Source organism: Camelus ferus, chromosome 29 (assembly GCF_009834535.1).
Source record: "Camelus ferus isolate YT-003-E chromosome 29, BCGSAC_Cfer_1.0, whole genome shotgun sequence".
Classification (NCBI taxonomy): Eukaryota; Metazoa; Chordata; class Mammalia; order Artiodactyla; family Camelidae; genus Camelus; species Camelus ferus.
In genome coordinates, this window is record NC_045724.1 from 15,338,036 (window position 1) to 15,359,185 (window position 21,150).

At 42.1% G+C, this 21,150-nt stretch overlaps 1 protein-coding gene across 2 annotated transcripts in view; it reads right to left on the reverse strand.

Annotated features, from left to right (window-relative positions):
- Positions 1-21,150, reverse strand: part of SLCO5A1 (solute carrier organic anion transporter family member 5A1) — a 108,065-nt gene that overhangs the window by 10,158 nt on the left and 76,757 nt on the right. For both annotated transcript variants that reach the window (XM_006193729.3, XM_032469905.1), the window contains 3 exons: positions 13,179-13,377; positions 2,006-2,165; positions 212-453 (listed from right to left, as the gene is read on the reverse strand). In XM_006193729.3, coding sequence (XP_006193791.1) covers positions 212-453; positions 2,006-2,165; positions 13,179-13,377 — 601 coding nt within the window. The remainder of the gene's footprint in view (positions 1-211; positions 454-2,005; positions 2,166-13,178; positions 13,378-21,150) is intronic.

Consider the following 21,150-nt stretch of genomic DNA (forward strand, 5'->3'; position numbering starts at 1 on the left):
GAGAGTTCTGGAGTAGGAAATGTTACAAATGTCCTCTCCCTTTCTCGACATGGGAAAACTCCCTTCTTTCAAGTTCACCAGGAAAAGGAGCACTTTGCCCTGTGCAATCTCACTTTGCCCTCCCCACCGCATTACCACATCAGTCCCCAGTCTAGGATGTGAATTCTGGCCATTCTGAGTGTAGAAGCCACGCTAGAAGCTGAACGCTTACCTGAGTGTTACTATGATGGCGGATGGCTGGGCACACGCTGTGATGAAGGTCACTATGAAAAGGAAAACTAAGAATGGGATGAGGGTATTGCAGGACCGTTTACACTTCCCGGACACAGCATAGCCGTTCTCGTTGAGATACGTCTTGACAATAACCACGCGGAGCTGACTGCGCTGTCCCACCGTGGGTGGAGTGATCACCTGCCGGCTTTGGACACAGGTGCATTCTGTGTAATTCCTTATCTAAGGGGGAACAAAGATCCGCTGTATGCCAGTCAAAGGCGAACTTCAGCATAGGAATATTAAGATAAAGTCAAAGTGCTCTAAAATAATTCTAGCATTCAAAACTATGCAGAATATTTCAATGAAAATATCTTCCTCATTGGTAACAGTAAGGGATCCAAAGCGTGCCTCTTACAATGTCAAAACCTGCTGGTCAAGATGGTCTAAACCTCAACTTTGATAAGAAGCTCTCAACGCTCAATTCTACTCCATTCACATTTTTGGTTGTAACCATATGCCCTTTCAACTGCTGTTTAATTCTTGGGCTCTCTGATTAGCGAAGTCCCTCAAAAATAGGAACTAAGCCTTATTTTCATTTATGCTCCCCAGAGCGCCTAGCACAACCCTGAACACAGTGCAAGGCCTAAAGTAAACATCTGTTAAATAAATACAGAGAATTCACGCCGCAACCGTGAGGACTTCAGTGCCAATAACAGATCATTGGCTGTTTCATTTGAAACCAGCTAATTCAATGGACTGAAAAGGTGTTTCAAATGAAACAGCCAGTTAACCTTCCTGCCTATGACATGGCTTTTACTGAGTGGACGTCAGCTGAACTCACTGTCATTGTGACCTCTGGGCCACTAAGAGAGGCAGGAGGAACAAATGTGAAGACGGGGCACTGTTTGGCCACCTGTGTGCCAGGGGCTGCTGGCCTCCTTCTAAGAATGCGGGCTGTGCCCCAGAGGACTCGATCACTCCCAGGGAAGGACTTAGCTACCGAGCAGAACAGATCTCATTGTCCCCTTCAATTCGGTCACACCAATTATATAATGGGGAGCCAGCAAGAGGAATTCTGTTTATCACAACAGTTTAAAACTCAGAAATCAAATATGACATCCACAAAATATACAGTCAAAGGAATAATATCTCCTCATCTGCACAGAACAAGCAAACTCACCTTAGCCTTTTCATTAAAGCAGCCCCTACAATCCGTTCTTATGCAAAGCCTGAAATCAGGCTCAATAAAGAACAGAGTAGAATATGAAAAACTTCTCCCACAGTATTACAGCCTATTTATAATTTGCGAGGAAGGGAATTCTCAAAATAGCCTATTCTTGAACTGACAGAAATATCTTTACTCTGGAAGAAAGTCTGAACTGACAGTCTATGAAAAATTGTCACTGCCCATCTTCACAGACTCTGATCAGGGTGGGTGCTCTCCAATTCTCTTCTGTCAGCACCAAATGTGGTCACCTTGACCTTCAGGTCCATCACAAGGGCCCTGTGAGGGTGACCAGGGAGAGATCCAGCACTCAACTTTATCAAGTTTCGCTGGGCTGGCACCAAATGTGAAGAGAGGGGGGCTGAGGTGGAATCAGATTACTACATTCAAATGCTCCAATCATCCCTAGGAGGGTAAAATGATAGCATGGCATAATTTTCTTTCCTCTGGGTTTTGGTCAGAAGGTATTCTGTAGACTACTTGAAGTTTCTTGAAAAAGGGAGACTAAAGCCAAGTGTTTGCATATGAAATCTAACGGCAGCACAGGAACTTGTGAAACATACTCACCCCAGTGCTCATATTGCCACTGTTAACACAGCCAGCCAGACAAGGGTTAAAGTATGTAATTCCATCTGATCCACAAACTGGCTCATACTCGTGGATTTTACAACCACAATTAACATTGCAGCTTCCCGTCAGATTCCTGTGAGGCATGGTCAGAGAAGGTCTAAGAGAAAAGAAGCAGGTCATGAGCCACACGTGCGAAAAGGAAATTCACAGGACAGTTCTTGATGTTAAGTAATGTGTCCACTGAGGAAAAGACACCTCTGTGAAATCAAAGCTATGGTACGATGAAGTAGCATCCTAGATAATTCTGTTCATGACTTTGAAACAAAACATAAAGAGAAATGTTTCAGTTTTCCAGTCCGAGAGATTCAGTACATTTGTAGCACATTGTTTAGCATGCCTCAATTCTCCCCTCCATCTCGGTGCTGTGGATCTGGACTCAGCAGTTCTAACCCTCATACAACTACTTACTTACTATAGACACTTGGCTCTATGTCTTAACAAATCAGGGTCTCAATTTCTTTAACTGTAAAATGGAGGAGATACTTCTCTGTGCCAAATTAATAATATTGTTATGAAGGCATAAACATGGAATCTATCCATCACAGTAGTCAACACAGGCTCCTTTGACCAAAAATCTTCCTTGCCCTGGGATAAATGATCAAAGAAAGACATGAGACTCCAGAAAATCAAAAGGAAGTGATTTTTTCAAAGACCATCAGGAACCACAGCACTAGTTTGACTCAGACGACCAGGGAAGGACGAGGCAACTTGCCTTCCCTCAGGACGCCCGGACGTGGATTCACAGACAAACGTGATGCGTTCTGCTTTCACATGAGATCACAATATAATACGGAAAACTCGAACAGAATCACAAGCACTGTAGAACACACCTGTCCTTGTGCAAAGGGACAGGACATCATCTTTCCAATAAACGAAAACATTTCTGACAAGTTAGCCTTGCAAATAGAAGCTCATGTTCACACAGAGTCAATGTTAAGTGTTAATTCCAAGCGAGGAACAAGGCTTCACTAACTAAGGCTTCTAACTGCATGGTCTAAGCTGCAAGCATGAGTCACACAGAACATCTCACTATAAAAATCATGCAATTATAGAATTAGAGAGATGAAAGGGGTCTCCGAGGTTAACCAGCACAACTAGCTAATTTTAAAGACTAGGAAACTGTGAGCAGCGTAATGACATGCCCCACAATCCTTGAGGCTTTAAGGAAACCAGCCACGGAGAGACCAAATGAGCAAAAAAGGGATTAAGAGCAAATCTGCTGTCTAATCTTCATTAAATCAATTGCTTAAGAATCGATGTTTATTTGAAGTAATACACAATAATAAAACAGATGGTGGCTTAACATAAGTAAAAATCCCTACTGTGGAGCCATCACAGCTGGGTATGTAAGGACACAGTTGCTCTCCAATCACACACACACTCACATACACAAACACACTGTGTCACACCACCCCACCCCAAAACCTAAAGAAGGGATGGGCTTCCCCATGTGACACACTCCCACTGGCCTCCACAAATCAAAGAGGAGACCTTAGCCTTCTTTCTTGCTCCTCTTCAGTCTCTCCCTGCTAAGAAATATGACAGATAGGAGTCCATTCATCTTATGTTCAAGCCGCATGGATTAAGAGGATATGACTCGGACAACAAAAAACCTTTTAGGCAAAATACACTAGTCAACTTAAAAAAAAAATGGTATCTTTCTCATAATTGTTTAAATCTTTACCAATTTATCTGTCTTTAAGGAGACTTCAATTAGAATGTTTCTCTTCAATTCTACTTAAGTTCTTGGCTTTATAGTAAAGTCCTTCCTTGGCCAGACACAGCTGTGCAGCTTCAGGTTTATAAATATTATCATCATCACAATCATCATTATCACTTAGAACTAAAATTGACCGAGTCCTACTTTTACTCCAGGACTTGGGCTCTGAGATCTCTATGTGTTACCTCACTTATTCCTCATGAGAACTAAAATTATTGTGACTGTGCCTCCAACTTTCAAATAAGGAAACTGAATATTTGAGAGGACAAGGTAGGTACTGTCAAAGTTCACAAAGCTAGTAAGACTCAGAGCAGGACCTAAACCTAGTTATCTCTCTCCGTAGTGTGGACCCTTAGAGCCCTCCAGCAGGGGGCCAGCTCTGTGTAACTCTCCATAGTTTTGCTTTCTCCAGCACGCATCCTCTGGGTGTTCATTCTGCTCCTTCTTTTTCCTCTAATGCAGCTTTCCTGGGACCCAGCTTTCACTATCCCTGAGCATCAGAATCAAAGAGCAAGTTCAAGGCCACATCTACAATTCACAAGGGCCACGGACAAAACCTAGAGAGACCTCACATTTGTAACTAGAGATCAGAATGTCTACATCACACGGTTGTTGGGAGGATGAGATGAGTAAATGGATATCCAGGGTCCGGCGTGTTCCCAGCACCGAGGCACTAAGACATCGGTGTGCTCTCTTTCTCTACACAGGGCAGAAGCAAGAAGGAGAAAAAGTAACACAATCACAAGCACAAAGAGCACAAAAGGCCTTCATGATGGTTTTCCTTTTGAAAAGGAAGATGACATTTTCTGAGTCTCCTACAGAGAGTAGTGGGAAAACAACAAGATGGGGGTCCAGTGTCAGGCCCGTCATTTAGTAGCTGTATGACCCTGGGCCAAACCTAACAGTCTATGGCTGTCAGTGCCCCTCCTGACATGAGCAGAGAGAAAGCATAATCAATGCAGGGGAGAACATGATGACACAGGTGACAGCTCAGGCTGACCCGAGGACTGCCCTCATGAAAGTTACGGCTGCTGCATCCAGCCATTCACTTACTGTTAAAGCTTCTTTGGGCTTTGCAGTCAACGAATTCATACCAGACAGAACTTGAAATTTATATATGATAACCTCCAACTTATACAAACCATCTCTTTAAATCCAGAATCATTTTAATAAAATGATGCATCCTTCGTACAATGTTTTGAAATGCTTTTATTTATTACTAACATAATACATACTCATTGTGGAAAATTTGGAAAATACAAAAAAGGACAAAAAATCAAATTGAACTCACACATAATGCTGCTACCCAAGAATTTCCACCATTATGCTTTTAGTATATTCTTTCCTTTGGGTCTTTTTTCAATAGCATATAAATTAACGTTAATAACACAGTGTTGTCAAGACTTTACAGAGAATCCTAAATTCTATTTTTCCTGCTAACATTAGATGATGAACATTTTCTATTGACTGTGTTAATACAAGGCTACGAATGGCAAATTTGGTCCTGAGCTTACTAATATTCATAGGTTCAAGGCTCATTATGTTTAAATAGACATTATACATTTTTACAGAGTTCCTCTGATTTGTTTAGGTATCAGTTACAAAATGTAAAACTTATTGGAAAGAAACTTTTCTTACATCCCCTCGGTATTCCTAAAATAAAGCAAAACAAATTTTGTTTGCATCTCCCAACTAGAGCCAAAAATAGACTGAATCATATACTTATAGCTAGAAACGAACTGTAAGCCAATTAATAAAAATAGCCAACATAATCCAAAAACACACATACCTAAGCTCCTTAAAGTAAACTGTTTTTCCTCTACTTTTCAGGAATTTCCTTTAAAATTAGTAATATCTATGATGAACTAAAAGTCTTGAATGGCATCAAAAAAAATTAAACAATAGGAAAAAAACTTCAGTAGGTTAAACTGTCTGCGAAACATAGAAGAGATGAATGATTTAATTAGGGAGTTTAGGAACAATCTGGCCAGAAAGGCTAGTTGCCCAAGGGCTGATGGTACAGTACTAACTAAACAGTGTCAGGATGGCAAGTTCAGGAGTGGGGACAAGAGGATGAGATGTACCTTTGGGAAACTGCAGCAAAGCTCTGAATTAACAGGCTGTATTTAATTTCTACAGTCTTAGTACCATGGGGGTAATAAAACTATAACAAGGGAAGTAACTTCAGGAGAAAAGCACAACCTCTAAGATTCTGGACTTGTGGACTGGTGGACCCCTCCATCCAAGAGTCAGTGATGAACCCAGAAAGCTGAGAGAAGGTTTCTTTGTCATTTCATAGCTCGAGAAATCATCCCCAGAAAAGATCTGCCCCAGTAATTCAAGTCTCAAAACCAGAAGAGAATATAATAGATTTTAGTTTTAAGTTCAAAGAGATGACACTTGATAAATGAAAGATAATACAGCCAGAATTATTAAATGATTTATCAAGACTGAGTATACTGCTGAAAAATTCTGCACATGGACATCAGATTGAACCCCATATGAAAAAATTATTTGAAGGTGAAGAGCAAATAACTCACAGTATACAATGTGTTTATATAAAGTGTCGCTTAAGCTACAATTTTCATGGTAAATTCTGGCTCCTTTGGCTGCAAAATGATTAGGACACACCTGTGTGAAATACAGTTCAGCAGACACAGAGGGGAAGCAAAACACATTTCTTAATTAAAACTGCAGGGAAACTATGGGTGCTGGGGGTGTAATTACTCGAGTTGGAAATGGGCCAAGATATTAACTAGACTTCGTAGGATCTCTCAGAATGAAAAATCATTAGATTCTCAAATCTGAATTTCTTTTTTTCTTTAATTTTATTTTATTGTGGTTAGAACACTTACCATGAGATCTACTCTCAACAAAGTTTTCAGTGCACAACACAGTGTTGCCGACTATAGACCCAAAGCTATACAGCAGATCTCCACAGCTTATTCATCTTGTTTACTGAAATGTTGTTCCCACTCTAAACTTCCCCCATCCCCCAGCCCCTGGCAACCACAACTCTGCTCTTTGACTCTATGAATTTAATTATTTTAGATTCTTCATATAAATGGAATCACGCAACATTCGTCTTTCTGTGACTGGTTTATTTCACCTAGCACAACGTTCTCAAGGTTGATCCATTTTGTCGCATATTACAGAATTTCTGTTTAAGGCTGAGTAGTAGTCTATTATACGTATAAATGACATTTTCTTTATCCATTCATCTGTTGATGGACATTTAGGTTGTCTCCACATCTTGGCTATCAAATCTGAACTTTCTAAGGGAATCACTATTAACACATCAGGTTCATTCTACAAAAAGAAACTGTGACTCCACTTTGGCTCAACAGGAGAAGTGTATCTTCCTAAAACATCCCAACCCCATTCTAGGCACTAAGGTGTCTCCTGAGTGACTTAAAGATGGGTTAGTCATTAACTCCCTGCACGTCGGAAAATTCACCATGCTGGTGAACCCGGAGCTTCTCACATAAGCTTTAATAAATGGAATCGGCTTACATATTGTGCTTCCTTCTCTGTGTTTCTTGTCTCCTTTTGAGACAAGTTAATAATCAAAAGTATTGCACGCAAAGTCAGAGAAACCTGGGTTCCAATCCTAGCTCGATCATTTTCTAGCTGCATGACATTAAGCAAGCTATTTGATCCCTCTGAATCTCTTTCTCCTCATATTTAAAATGAGAAAAATAGCATTCAGTAGTGATTTAACACTTGCTTACCATTTGCGGGTTTGATCCCATGTTATCCTCTCTATAACTCTAAGGGATCAGTACTATTATTAACCCACCTCAATGATGAGGAAATTGAGGCACTGAGAGGTCAAGGAATTTGCCAAGAACCTTATTCAATCTTCGCAGCAATTCAACAAGATAGATACCATCAGTGTCCTCACCTTAAAGATGTGGCAGCCAAGCTCAGGAAGGTTACATCATTTGCCCATACTCACACGGCTAACATGTGGCAAGGCCAAATACCAGTGCACTACTGGAAGAGATGGATGCACTCTCTACAGCTTTCTAAGCAAGGAGGTGGTGCGTGCACTTAGATGTGTGCTTATATGAAATACAACACATAAAACAGGACCACAGTGTAGCTCTCAAAAAGAACACACACTCTAAAATAGATAATCTGGGCTTCAGTCAGTTCCACTCCTTATTAACTGATGGCTTTGGGCAAATCACTTACTCTCTAAGCCTCAGTTTCTTTAACTGAAACATGTGGCTAATAACACATACAGCAGAGTGATGTAAGCATTGTATATAAAAGGTATACCCAAGTGCCAATCACTATACCTGAGCCAAACAGGCGTCTAACAAAAACTCCTCTCTTCACTATTACTCCCTTTATCTCTCTCTTTACTAGCTTTAAAGGTGAAAAAAAAAATCCCACATGCAAGTCTCAAAATCATGCTGAACAACAGTTTTTACTAGGCTGGCCAACCATATACTGATGAGCAGGTTGTGCACTGCACAAGAGCACCCAGCCAAGGCAGCAAGGAGAGGCTGACATGTACCCCATACCCTGCTTAGAAAAGGGGCCCCATTTTTCTTCACACAATAGTAACTGCTACTCTAAAAGGGTCAAACCTGTGCAGCTCTACCACCCAAAAGTGCTGCCCATAATTCAATTTTAGACAATCTTCCTAGCAGTATTTGGAGAGCTAGAGAATTTCCCAAGGAAACTGGGGTTTTCTTTTGCTAATTTATAAACGGTGAAATCTGGCTGCAAATACTAGAATGAATGAATCCCTCTGGCAGCCTCCGGCACTCCTAATCAAGTTTTTTCTTTGTGGAATACAATTAAATGAAAAGAAGTGTACCATAAATCATGGATTTTAGATCATTACAATCGTCATTCACATCAAGTCCTTACTAGTTTCAGCATCACTAAGTAACAACCCAGCGCAGAGGTAGACGCCAGATATTAATCTTTTTAAAAAGAAAAAAAGAGTTGCTTTGCAGGATCTAGAAGGGAAGGGAGTAGAAAAAAGAAACTCACTTTTTTCAGCACACACGAAGTGCTAGACTCTGTGTTAGGGAGTGTCAGAAGCCATCCATCAGGGAATCCTCAAAGTCAAAGCTCTAAACATTTGCCTCTAATACCTGAATTCTTCAAACTGGAGGTTGAAGACCGAGGAAGGAGAAACTGACTTTTCATTTTTCACCTTTCTGCCATATTTTAATTTTTCCAACCACATGTGTTTTACTTTAACTATGCCTGTGACCAGGTGTGACTGACACTCCTGCCATCTTGTACATGAGGAAACCAAAAGTCAACGACACTAGATAATTTTTTGCAAGGTCACACAGCTAGACAAAGAGGGTGCTAGTACTTGCTTTTGAAAATAATACCATCTTCAACAAAGGAGCTTGAGGGGAGAGGGAAGAAAAGTCCAAGGAATTCTTTGGGGATCTCTGTTTTCTCACTGATGAGGAATACTAGGTTGTCCCACAAGAAAAACAAGACTAGTGTAACATCTGAAAAAAAAAACTTGAAGAAAGGTATCTTTTTTTTTTTAATGGAACAACCAATACAAGGCATAGGAAGGGAAGCTGACTACGGCCAAGTAAATGGACTGCTCAGCAAAGATGAGGGCCTGCTAAGGTTGGAACTCATAAATCTGTAATGGAGCCAATGAGCACAATTATATAATTTTTTCCCAGTAGTGCTGGGGAGTCCAGAATCAGTTGATTCAGGGTTGGCAAGACTGATGCAGTGTTAAGCAAAAGCTTGAGAAGTCTGAAGGGGACTTGAAATTTAAAAGCAGGTAAGACACTGAGTCTGCCTTCCATCTGTGAATAAAAAAACATTGCCTGCCGAATCAGTCAACACGGGCTGTTGCAACCAGCAAGCCACCCCCCCCCCCACCCCGTGCTGAGCCCTGAGGGGACTCAGGATGGAAACCGGAGGCCCTACCATCAAGCCTTCAGTCTCTGCAGCCGCCCCCAACGGCGTCCCCTGAGGGGACTCATGATGGGAAGGAACAGGATCCTGGCCCCAGAGAGGTAAAGTGCACTTCAAAAGAACGATTTCAATGAGCCCAGACCCTCGTGTCTTCTCACACACAGAAAAGCGCTACACGCATTGACGTGAGAGATGTCTGGTTTTCCTTATTTAACAGTAATCTCTTGATGCTCCGACTACCTGGTGTTTGTTGAAAAACCCCCTATATATCCTGGCTCCTCCCCCGCCTCTTCAGAGCAGTCCCTCAGAGCGATCTGAGAGGCTGTCTCCTGGGCTTGAAGTCCTCACAAAGTCTGCCAAATAAAACATAACTCTGAACTTTTAGGTTGTGCATTTTTTTCAGTCAACACAGCCCTTCTGAGAATACACTTAAAATAAACGCGAGTATGAGTAAAAGGAATAAAGCTAGAAAAAAGAAAGGGCACGAGTGACACCAAACCCCGTGAAAATGGCAAGTGGGCAGGCAAGGGCGAAAGCGAACGAGCAGAGGCCGCCTCGGAGCAGCGGAGCAGCGGAGCAGCGCAGCCCGCCCCCCGGGGCCCCGACGAGGCGCGGAGCTCGAGCTCAGCAGGCGCAGCGGGGGCAAAAGTGAGCGGGAAGCTGAGAGTCACGGGGCTCACGGGAGACCAGAGCAAGAGAAGGCTGTCCCGGTGGACCCTTCCATTCTCTATCCACCCACTTCCATCCCCAATTCAGAGCCCCGAAATTCGTCAGAAAGCTCTTCCCTAAAGAAACTGGAGTGGGGGAGGGTACAGCTCAAGCGGTAGAGCGCACGCTTAGCACGCAGGAGGTCGTGGATTCAATCCCCAGTACCTCCGATAAAAAAAGAAAAAAAAAACTAGTAATAAATAAATAAACCTGATGACCTCTCCCCCCGAAAAAAAAATAATAATAATAAAAATAAATAAATAATTTTTAAAAGAGAGAGGGAAAAAGGAATTGAAAAGAATTTTAAAAGCTAAGCGTCTACCTTAGATGTTGACAACTCAGAATAAAACTCCCTCATTCTTGTATGGGGGGTGGGGAGGGACACATAACCTGAAAGATGCTAGACTGAGAATCGTCAACCTGTAAAACCCAGAGTGAACAGACAGAAAAATCGACCCTTAAACTCAGATGATAAAATGTGAGGCACAGAAACAAAGTAAAAACAAAATTTGAATTATATGCACAGAAAGATCTAGAAGACATTACTCCCAAGAAAACAACATCATGGTGTCAGGAAAAGGGGACACTCAGAATACAGCAAAGAAAAAAAAAATCATTCTCAAAATTTTAAATTTACATAAAGAATAAAAAATCAGGTTTAGAAAAATCTCTTCTCATGGCAAAGGATGTATGAAAAATGAGAGAACAAATTAAACACACAAGCCACCTGTGTATAAATTCCAACGTCTGAGTAACAGGTGTTCTCAAGAAGACAGGGATAATGAAGAGGAAAGAATGAGTAAAGCTATAGGAGAAGAAAGTTTCCCTGGGGTAAAAAAATGTGTGTGTGTGTGTGTGTGTGTGTGTTAAATTAAAAGGGTCCCAAGAGGGTCAAATACGATGAATGAACAAAGTCCTGGGCCAAAACATTCATGCATCCATCCATTCATGCATGCAAGAAGCATTGTTTTAGAATGATGACGGAGGATTAAGTTAAAGTCTGCAAAATGAACAGTGGGACCCAGGCCCCTTCCGGCCACCACCCCCCAGCTCTAGAAGACCAGCAGCCACGCTTCCTACCCTAAAGCCACCCCAACATGGCCCGAGCCGAGAGACAGGAGCACCTGAAGCACCTCATAATCATAAACTGCGAACATCAAAAAAGGATTTGAGCACAACTTGTGAAGCAAATGCTGAACTCCTCGTTTACCGAGACGGGAAGTCATAAATACGATCCCAACTTGGTTCATTTATCTAGAGGTCAATACTAGAAGAAATAACTACAAAGGATTTTAAATTATTACCCCTGGGAAGCAGGGTTCGTCAGGAGACTACTGGCTTTTTCATACTTGTTTATTTTTAACACTTGCTCTATTTTATTTTATTTTATTTTATTGGAGGAAAGAGGTAATTAGGTTTGTTTATTTAATTATTTTTTTAACGGAGGTACTGGGGATTGAACCCAAGACCTCACGCATGCTAGGCGTGTGTTCCACCACTTAAGCTATATCCTACCCCACTCCTACTAACTTTTAAAATTCTATTTATGTTTTCCAGTTATAATAAAAAACAATTTGATAGAAATCGAAATTATTCTTAATGTATCAGTGATGACTAATAGCAATGCTAACCATCACTGGGCACTTCCTGTGTGCCAGGAGAGCCGGGAGTTTACACATGTTTCTGGTGTAACCCTTTCCTGCGACCTTCTATAGTCATTAACTACTGCAACAGACTAAATGTTTGGGTCCCTGAAAAATTCGTATGTTGAAAGCTAATCCCCAACGTGACGGTACTCGGAGGTGGAACCCTTGGGAGGTGATTAGGTCATCAGGGTGGAGCCCTCAGGAATGGGATCAGAGCCTTTAGAAGAAGGACCCTAGCGGGATGCCTCACCCTCTCCACCTTGTGAGGACACAGCAGATGAACCAGGAAGCAGGCTCTCACAAGACACCGAATCTGCTGGCACCGTGACCGTGGACTTCCCAGCCTCCCAAACTACAAGAAATAAATTTCTGTTCTTTCTAAGCCACCTAGTCTGTAACTAAGATCTGATATGTGTGATCTGTATCTCAGTTTTGCCATCAGTAAAATCAGGATAATAATAGTACCTACCTGATAGGGCTGTTGTAAGGATTAATGAGTTAATGTATGTATAGCATTTAGAAGAATGCTTGGCATGCAGTAGTGTTAATATAAGGCTTAGCTATGCTCTAAATATTAAGATGATGATGATGATGATGATGATGACAGAAAGATCTCCAACCTATATTGTTACACTTAAAAAAAAAAAAAGCTCAGTAAAGTAGGTATGGAATGCTGCTATCTTTTGGATATAAAACAGGGAACATTGAAAATCCATTATTCATTGTTTCTTGTATACAGAAGCCTTGGCAGGAGATACAAGAACTGAATTAAAGTGGTTACCTGGTTCATTTTTGGGGAGAAGTGGGGTGGGGGACTTAGGTTACACCATATTTTCCATTGAATTTTGTTTTGAAACTATGCGAATGTATCATCTATTCAAAACAGTACACTAAAGAAAAAGAACAGTTTCCATTATGCCAACAAGCGTGTCCTCCTCACGTGCAGTAATCCAAGTGTACACTCTGTGAGGGTCAAAAGGGACATAGTCAAAGGAGAGACCCCAAGGGTGCAGCCCCACAGGGAGGGATGAGCACAAGCCGGACCCTGGGATCCAAACACCGCAGGGCTTTGCACTTAAATCATGATCAGGATGAGATGAAGCACTTCCAAGATACTTACCCCGTCGTGTAAGGGATGTTTATGCCCCCTAGATTAATACTTTCACATCCAACAATAAACAGGGTTGAAAAGCACAGTAAAGACACACCACTGCAGATCATTGCTAGTTTTGCAGACTCTCTTGCACCAAGTTTCAATTTTTTTATGATGTAGCCTCCCAGGACAATCCCAACGCCAGCACTGGGGACAATGATAACACCTGGAGAGAAGAAAGAAAGGACGGGGTTAATATGAAGCAACGCAAACTCATTCGTTTTCTAATTATTCTGTTACTACTTACTTATTAGCACTAAGGTAAAGAATTTTTTAAATACTGTAATTAATAAATCTTCAATGTTTGTGATTTTACGGTATAATTTATTTTCAACCCATACAACCAACAAAGGACTCACATCCAGAATGTGAAAACACTTACAAAGTCATAAAATGAAGACAAGCAGAAAGCGAGCAAATCTTAAATGGCCCTTCGCTCATGAGGAAATGCAGCTGATCCATTGAGACAGAAAGGGGCTCAGCCTCCTTACGATGAGGGAATACAGATTCAAGCCACGCTGAAATACGGCTCCATGCCAATGATGTCGGTAAAAACTGAAAAGTCTGACAAGACCACATACTGGCAAAGATACAGAGCAAGGGGCACTCTCCACACGGCTGATGGGATGTAAATTGTGGCAAGAGCTTTGAAAGACAGTTTGGCATCACCTGGTAGAGCTGAAGAGATACATGCCCTGTGACAGGCAATTCCATCCCCAGATCCACACCCTGAAGAAACTCATGCATGTAGGGACCACCGGAAATGTACAAGATCCCCAAAGCACCACAACAGCCCCAAATAGAAACAAACCAAACGTCTATTAATAGATGCATTACATGCAGTAAAGTCACGTAATGAGCAGTAAAGTCACGTAATGAGATGCCACAATACAGTAATAAAAATTAAGAGACGTAATTACATATGAACCCAATGTCGGATGAAGGATGCAAAACACAACAGAAAACATGACCTGACAGTATCTGTATAAAGTTCAAAAACAGGTGAAACTAAATGAGTTGTTTAGAAATGAATATACAGGTAGTGCAACTATGAAGAAAACCCAGGAAGTAATTACCACAAAGTCAAGATAGTCGGAGGATGGGTGGGATCAGGAAAGGGTACAGGGGGCTCCTGGAGGGCTGAAAATACTCCATCCCATGACCTGAGTAACAGTTACACAGTGTTCAATTTATGATTACTTATTATCTCTAAGTTTTGATTAATGCACTTCTGTATACATTATATTTGACAATAAAAAAGAAAAAAGCAAAAGAAATAGTCACATTGCCTGCCCCATGAACCTGACAATCTAAAAGAGAAACAAACAAAACAAATTAGAGTCTAATGAGACAGTTATACCAAGGGCAGGGAGAATACAGGGAAAGAAGCACCTAAGTCTTCCCTGGGAGAAATCAGGGAGGACTTCATAGAAGAGGCAGTATTTGAGCTGACACTCAAATAATGAAGCAGAATCTGTCCAGTGCACCAGCACAGAGAGATATCCTGCACAATGGGAATCCGTGCAAAGAGGCATGAGATAACAGAATTGAAGATTCAGAGTAGCTCAAAGCACTGGAAGTGTGGAATGCAAGCCCCTGGGGGACATGGGCAAGAGACACAAGGCAGAGTGAGACCATGAAGGATCAGGGAGAGTTGCCCAGGTCGTACCTCTGGGCAATGGGAGGCCTGGAAGAATCTGAGCCAGGGTCTGAGAGGACAGGAGGTGGGTGTGACAATGATCGTTGCCGGTGGTGAGATGGAAGACAGCTAGATGGAGTCAAAACTAGAGTCAGAGATGTGGTCAGGAGGGTAACTACAAAGGAACATGTGAGCCGTGGTCAAGCTCTACCCTGATAGCACAGTTCATGAGCTGGGAGGAGGAGGGGAGAAACCCAGAAGGCGGGAGGGATCCAGAAGCAGCTCACAAATGCCATGGCAGACGCACCGAGTGTGACGGGCCTGTGGTCCCATCAGGGAGCCAGGCCTCACACAGCTGTCTCTGGGCCCCAAGCCCAGGAAGACCAGGTCTGGGGCACTTACAGCCGGTGGTGGAATTCATGGCATAGACAGGACGTTCCAATAAGACTGAAATCAGAAGAGCAGAGTCAGATGAAGACAGAAAGGAGATGACTCCATCACTGGAGAGCTTGCCAAGAGCAATGTTCAGGGCGTTGTGAAGCTAGAAGTCAGACTGCCATGGGTTGAACCATCAGCCATGGGGATTAAGAGACTGGAATTCAGACTCTTTCTACAACAGACTAGAAAAGGAAAAAATGGGTGTGGGTCTAGAATTAGAGTGGGACTAAGGTAGATCTGGAGCTTTGGGAGTCTGTTTGCTAATAGTATGGAGGGGATTTAACCATATTTATATGCTCACAAAAGGGGGGCTAAAAAGGAATGAGTGGTTGAATGTGCCAAGGCAAGATCCTTGAGAAGTCAAGAGAATATGGAATTAATAGCACAGATGATCACACTAGCCCTGGAGAGGGAGGAGAGATGCCTGCATCTGGGCTGGGAATAAGATTCGGGAGGGGTGGGTGTGGGGGATACATCAATGGGTGGGTGGTGGTGCCTCAAATGGTAGTTTTTCTGTTTTGTTGTTATTGTTATTTTGAAAACATCATGCAATACACATTGTAATAGAACACTTGAAAAACACAGAGAAACACAAACCGCCAGCTTACATTCTGGTATATTTCACTCCAGTCTTTTTTCTATGCTTTTTTTCCACCTCAAGAATTGATAACATGCTGTAGATTCTCTCTGTGTGTGTGTGTGTGTGTGTGTGTGTGTGTGTGTGTGTGTGTATGCATGTGTGTGTGTGTATATATATATATATATATATATATATATATGTATATGTATATGTATATCTGTATCTATATCTTTGGGTTTTGTTTCTGTTCTTTTCTGAATAATTGAAAACAAAACTAACTCCCAGAGAGAAGGGAAATGGAGAACTTTAAATACAGCCAGAGGTTGGAATAATCATCGTAGAAAAGCCAAGGGAGCATTAAATTAGAATATGCAAGAGGCTTTGCAAACAGAGAGAACTGTGGGTCCAGATGATATTAAATTCCAGAGTCTGCAGCTGCATTGATGTGCACGCTCGGATGATTTGTTCCTGCGTGTTCAACGACCCAAGTGAAGGAGCAGAGACGGAGCGTTAGATTAATCTAAGTCTGAGTTTTGCCTGGGTTGCTAGCGGGGGAAAAACAGTATTCATCTTGTAATCTTCACCACGGTCCTGATTTTACAAAACCAGTAATGGCCCTTTTACAGACAAGGAAGTGACTGGCCCCACAGTGGACACAAAGGAGGGAGAGACAGAAGGAAAATTGAGGCCTCTGATCCCCAGCCCAGCGCATGGTCCTCAGCACCGCAGCTGCCTCTTAGAACCAACCGGTACCTGGAATGTTTTAGGGAAGCTGACCAGAGCTCTAGGCTTAGATAAGCTGGTTAAGAAAGTACCCTCCTCATTAAGGAACCGTACACATCCCACCTGTATGAATAAATAGGCAAAGCTTTACCTTTAGAGTGAAAATGGTCCACTAATAAAATTCCTATTTCAATTCAACAGTTTGTGTAATTATAGTGACGGTGCTTGACCCCAGGATCTCCACACTCACAGCTGAATCATCATTTAAAAGCGGCATTAATGTATTTGACTCTACATCCTAATTAGTATTCAACTCTAAAAACAGAAAATCTGTCATTAGCAAATATGAGGTTACATCAAACACAGTGAAGATCTATTAAAATTTTCCCCCGATGTCCCCGTCATCTCCATGTCACAGCACGATCAAAACAGAAAGATTCTGGCTACTCGTTCATGCTGATCAGTACAACGCTCAGATCTCCAGCTTGAGTCAGAGACCCACATGTTTCATTGTGGGAACTGCAGGCGTATGGAATTAGGGAAGATTTGGTGCTGAGTGGAGGGTGAGGCAGGGATAGGGAGACAGCAGAATCTTCTTACGTTCCCTTCTCAAAGCCCCTGGCTCTGCAGAACCCAGCTTCAGTTAGCTTGTGGAGAGCACGGATGGGCTGGGGGTCAGCTCCTCCACCCACCACCCCGCGGCCATCCTGCTGCTAGCCCTGTCTGAGCTCAAATTCATTCACCTCCTTGGTTGGTGCTTTCCTGCCCTTCCCAGTGTCCCCTGACCCCAAGCAACCCTCCTTCAGCCTCCCACCTCTGAGCCTCTGCTCCTGATCCAGCCCCTCTCCCAGCCCCAGCCAGACAGTTCTGCTGCCCTGAGTTTCTGTTCCTGGCATCCTCTACTGGCCAAGACCCAGGGAGGGCAGGGGACAAGACAGTGGGGAAAAGGCATCAACTGCACCCAAGGACGTGTGTCTGACTGATGGGGAGAGCAAGGACAGAGCAGCGTGGAGAGATGGGTACCTGGACCATGCCTGGGGCCCAGCCTAAGGCACAGGTGGTAGAGGATGGAGGTCAATGCAACTGCAGATGTCTGAGACAGTTCCAGGTAAGAGCGTGGGGCCGTACAGATTCCCTAAGTTTGAATCTCTGCTCTGACGCCTACAAGCTGTCTGTCCCCAGGCAAGTTCTGAACATTCCAGGCCCTGGATTTTTCTCATCTGTAAAATGTGGTTCAGAATAGTTTCTTCCTCATAGGTTGTTAGGACTAAATGACTTAAGACCTATGAGGTGATAAAACAGTGTCTCACCCATGGCACACCCTCAATAAACGTCAGAGAGCATCACAAGTATGAACGTCCTTATTATCTGCCTACTATTAATGAGTTTAAAATTTGCACAAGTATATTGGAATTATAATTAGGCAAATGTCCATATGCTATTTAACCTATAGAACTGAATTTAAGCTACTACTTAAATGGTCCAACATAAACCTGTGTGTGTTCTTTAATATGTAAGCCTTTGTTTGATATCTAGCTACTATGTCTTCTTTTTATTTTTACTATGTCTTCTTAAACACATTAACCTCTGTTAGCTTTTCAGCTACTGTGTGTATATATCTGAATGTAAAGAACTCATCACTGCATTAAGTATTGACAAAAGAGGACCCTGCTCTGTGCATAAGACGTCTGTGAACATCCTACTGCTCAACCCCAGGATCTCCTTTATCTACTCATTTATCCAAGCAAATTGATGTGTTAATTGTCCGATTTCCTTTCTTTCTCTTATTTCAAGCACAACCCCGTGACATTCAATTTTCAAGTTTTTCCTCTGGGTCACAATACCACTTGCCCTTCTAAAGCATGGCTGGACAGAGTCAAAAGGTTTTTATGAAAAATGATATTCAGTGAATTACCAAATATTAAAGCTACTGGTGGAATTTTTCCCTTTCTTAATTTTTGTCAGTTTGTGGACACTGTCTGTATGCCTAAGCTTAAAGCAGCATTTAGATCACAAGAAAACCTTGAGCTGGAAAAGAGGAGGACAAAACTTGGAGACCCACTCACCATCAAGAATGTTTTGGGCTCAGGGAGCTGGAATTGCACTGCTTTTGCTGTTGTTAAGAACCACGATTTGCTTTCGCAGTGCCCAGTGCCAAACGCTGTCACGAGGCCAGCCAGCCACCACCTATTTGGTTGACTTCCCTCTTTCCTACTTGACTGTAAGCTTCCTGTGCATGATAATAAAGATAATAATATCTTTATTATCTTCACACCTTTCTGGCACTTACCAAGGCCTGGTGAACGTATGGATGAATAAACTAATTTTGTTACTTAGAATTTATTACATAAAATCTTCAAATGACTTATTCTTTTTCATTTTCAACTATTCCTTGAAACAGGCTGTATCTTGTTTTACAAACAGGAAATCTAAGATCTAATTTGGAACTAACATAACTTGCTAAAACTGGCAGGCACTAAATATCCAGGCTGATGCCTGAAAAATCTCACTGTTACCAAAATTCTGATTTGGGCATTATTAGCAAAAGCTTTACCGCCAAGCCACGATGGGTGACAAAAGCATGGAAGGTCAGCAGCCCTCAGACACCTCTTTTCTACTGTGAGGTCACAGTGGTGCAGCATGTCTGAATTAAGTTAGCAGAGTCTGAATCTCAGAACCTTAGATGTCCGCATGCTCTTTTCTCTAAATTCACTGACTCTTTCTGTGTATTTCAGAATTTTGTGTATCCAGAATTTTCTTTAGTTAAGTTGAAAAATAGATGGTTGGCAAACCTAAGACTACGAATCAATACAAAACATCATTATAAGCCATTATGACTTCCGGGTTCTGCTGCTGTCTTGGGGGAAGGTGGCCGGACACAGGGGAGGGGAGGAGAAAGAGGGGGGTGGTGAGCATCTGGAAAAGAAGGAAGTACAATGCATTCTCATTCCCATTCTCTCTCTTTTTTCTTTCCCTCTCTCCCCCTTCTCTCTCTTTCCATACACACACACACACACACACACACACACACACACACACACACACTCATGTTGGCTATATGCCCAATACGGTGATAACTAACTGTATGTATAGTATTTCATTTAATTCTCAAAATAATATGGATTTTGAGTTGCTGTGAAATCAGAATGTGGCTTACAATCAATAGTATCTCTACCCTGCGTCATAGCCTAATTAGAAGCATTGCTGCTTTCATAGTAACTCAAAATCATGGGGTACCTTACAGTTAAGGAGTATATAGGAATATAGCTTCTTTCCACATCACAGGTCCGAGGAATCGTCAAACAAGTGACAGAGCAGGGAAATCTATTTAACTTGTTTTCATCTGATTAACAAATGTATTTAGCTTTTCCAAAAACTATGCTTCTAACCTTATCATACAAAAATGTTTTCCTGTCACCCAAGGCTAATTATTTTACCCCTTTTTAAGCTTCCACTTTACCGTGCAAATATTTTCTTATAGGAAAGAAGTAACAATTACTGTCAGAGGGGAATAGAAGAGAATATTTTTCAAGTTCAAACCTTGAAGCTAGCAAATTTTAAACGAGAATTTAAATTTTATCTGAGAATAGACAGTCTAGCAAGTACACATTTTCACAACCTATATGTACATCCAAAAAAGTCACAAAAACATAATATAACTCTTTCTCTTTCATATACATATCTCAATATCACCCTTGCAAAAAATCTCAGAAATCCCTTCCCAAACTAAAAACGAGGTCTAAATAAGAATTAATTTATAGTATCTTTTTTTTTTTTTTTATAATTCAGTGGCTGCTCTAAGACAGAGATCAGACTATTTCTTTGAATCCGTAACATTTCATAGCACAACGTCGAGTCAGATTGTAAAGGAGAGGCAGCAATGTGTTGATCCATGCCCCGATTGATTGGATTAGGAGAGGCAGCCCCTGTGTGTTCAATGGACAGCCTGGTAGGCTTCTCTACCAGCACCTGGAGAGAAGCCTATAGGTTGAGGGGAAGGATCTACAGGGGTTCTTTTAGGAATTCTGCTGCCCCTCTCCAGCTTTCGTTAGAGGACACAGTGCCCGAAGCAGATCTGTCGGGCCACAGCATCCTGTGGCAAAGACCCCATGATGGCCACAGTGTGGCTCAGATGGGACCACCCGCTGCTCATCAACAGAGCATGCTCGGAAATGTCTATCATGGCGCTGCTAAGATGATTAACAAAGCTTTCCAAGGAATTACCCACTTCTCAAAACCATAGCCTCCTTAGTCACCTCAGCATGGAGACAGCAAACAAAGCTCAAGCTGAACTCCCACAAGGGCAAACGGGTCTCATTCAACCACAGTAATGCTCTCTTCAACTCTGCCAAACCCGGCAAACACCGTGCGGTGGGAGAGAAATATGAAAACCCCAATCTCAGGGATTCAAGGCCTTGAGAGCACTGGAGGAAAGGTAATAAAAAGGTACACTCAACAGACAAAACAACCCCACTTTTCATTTCAGGTTTCTGCAAAGCTCTGGCTGAAATAATACATAAAATCAGATACCAAGCTGGGCTGTGAAAGGGATTCAAAAA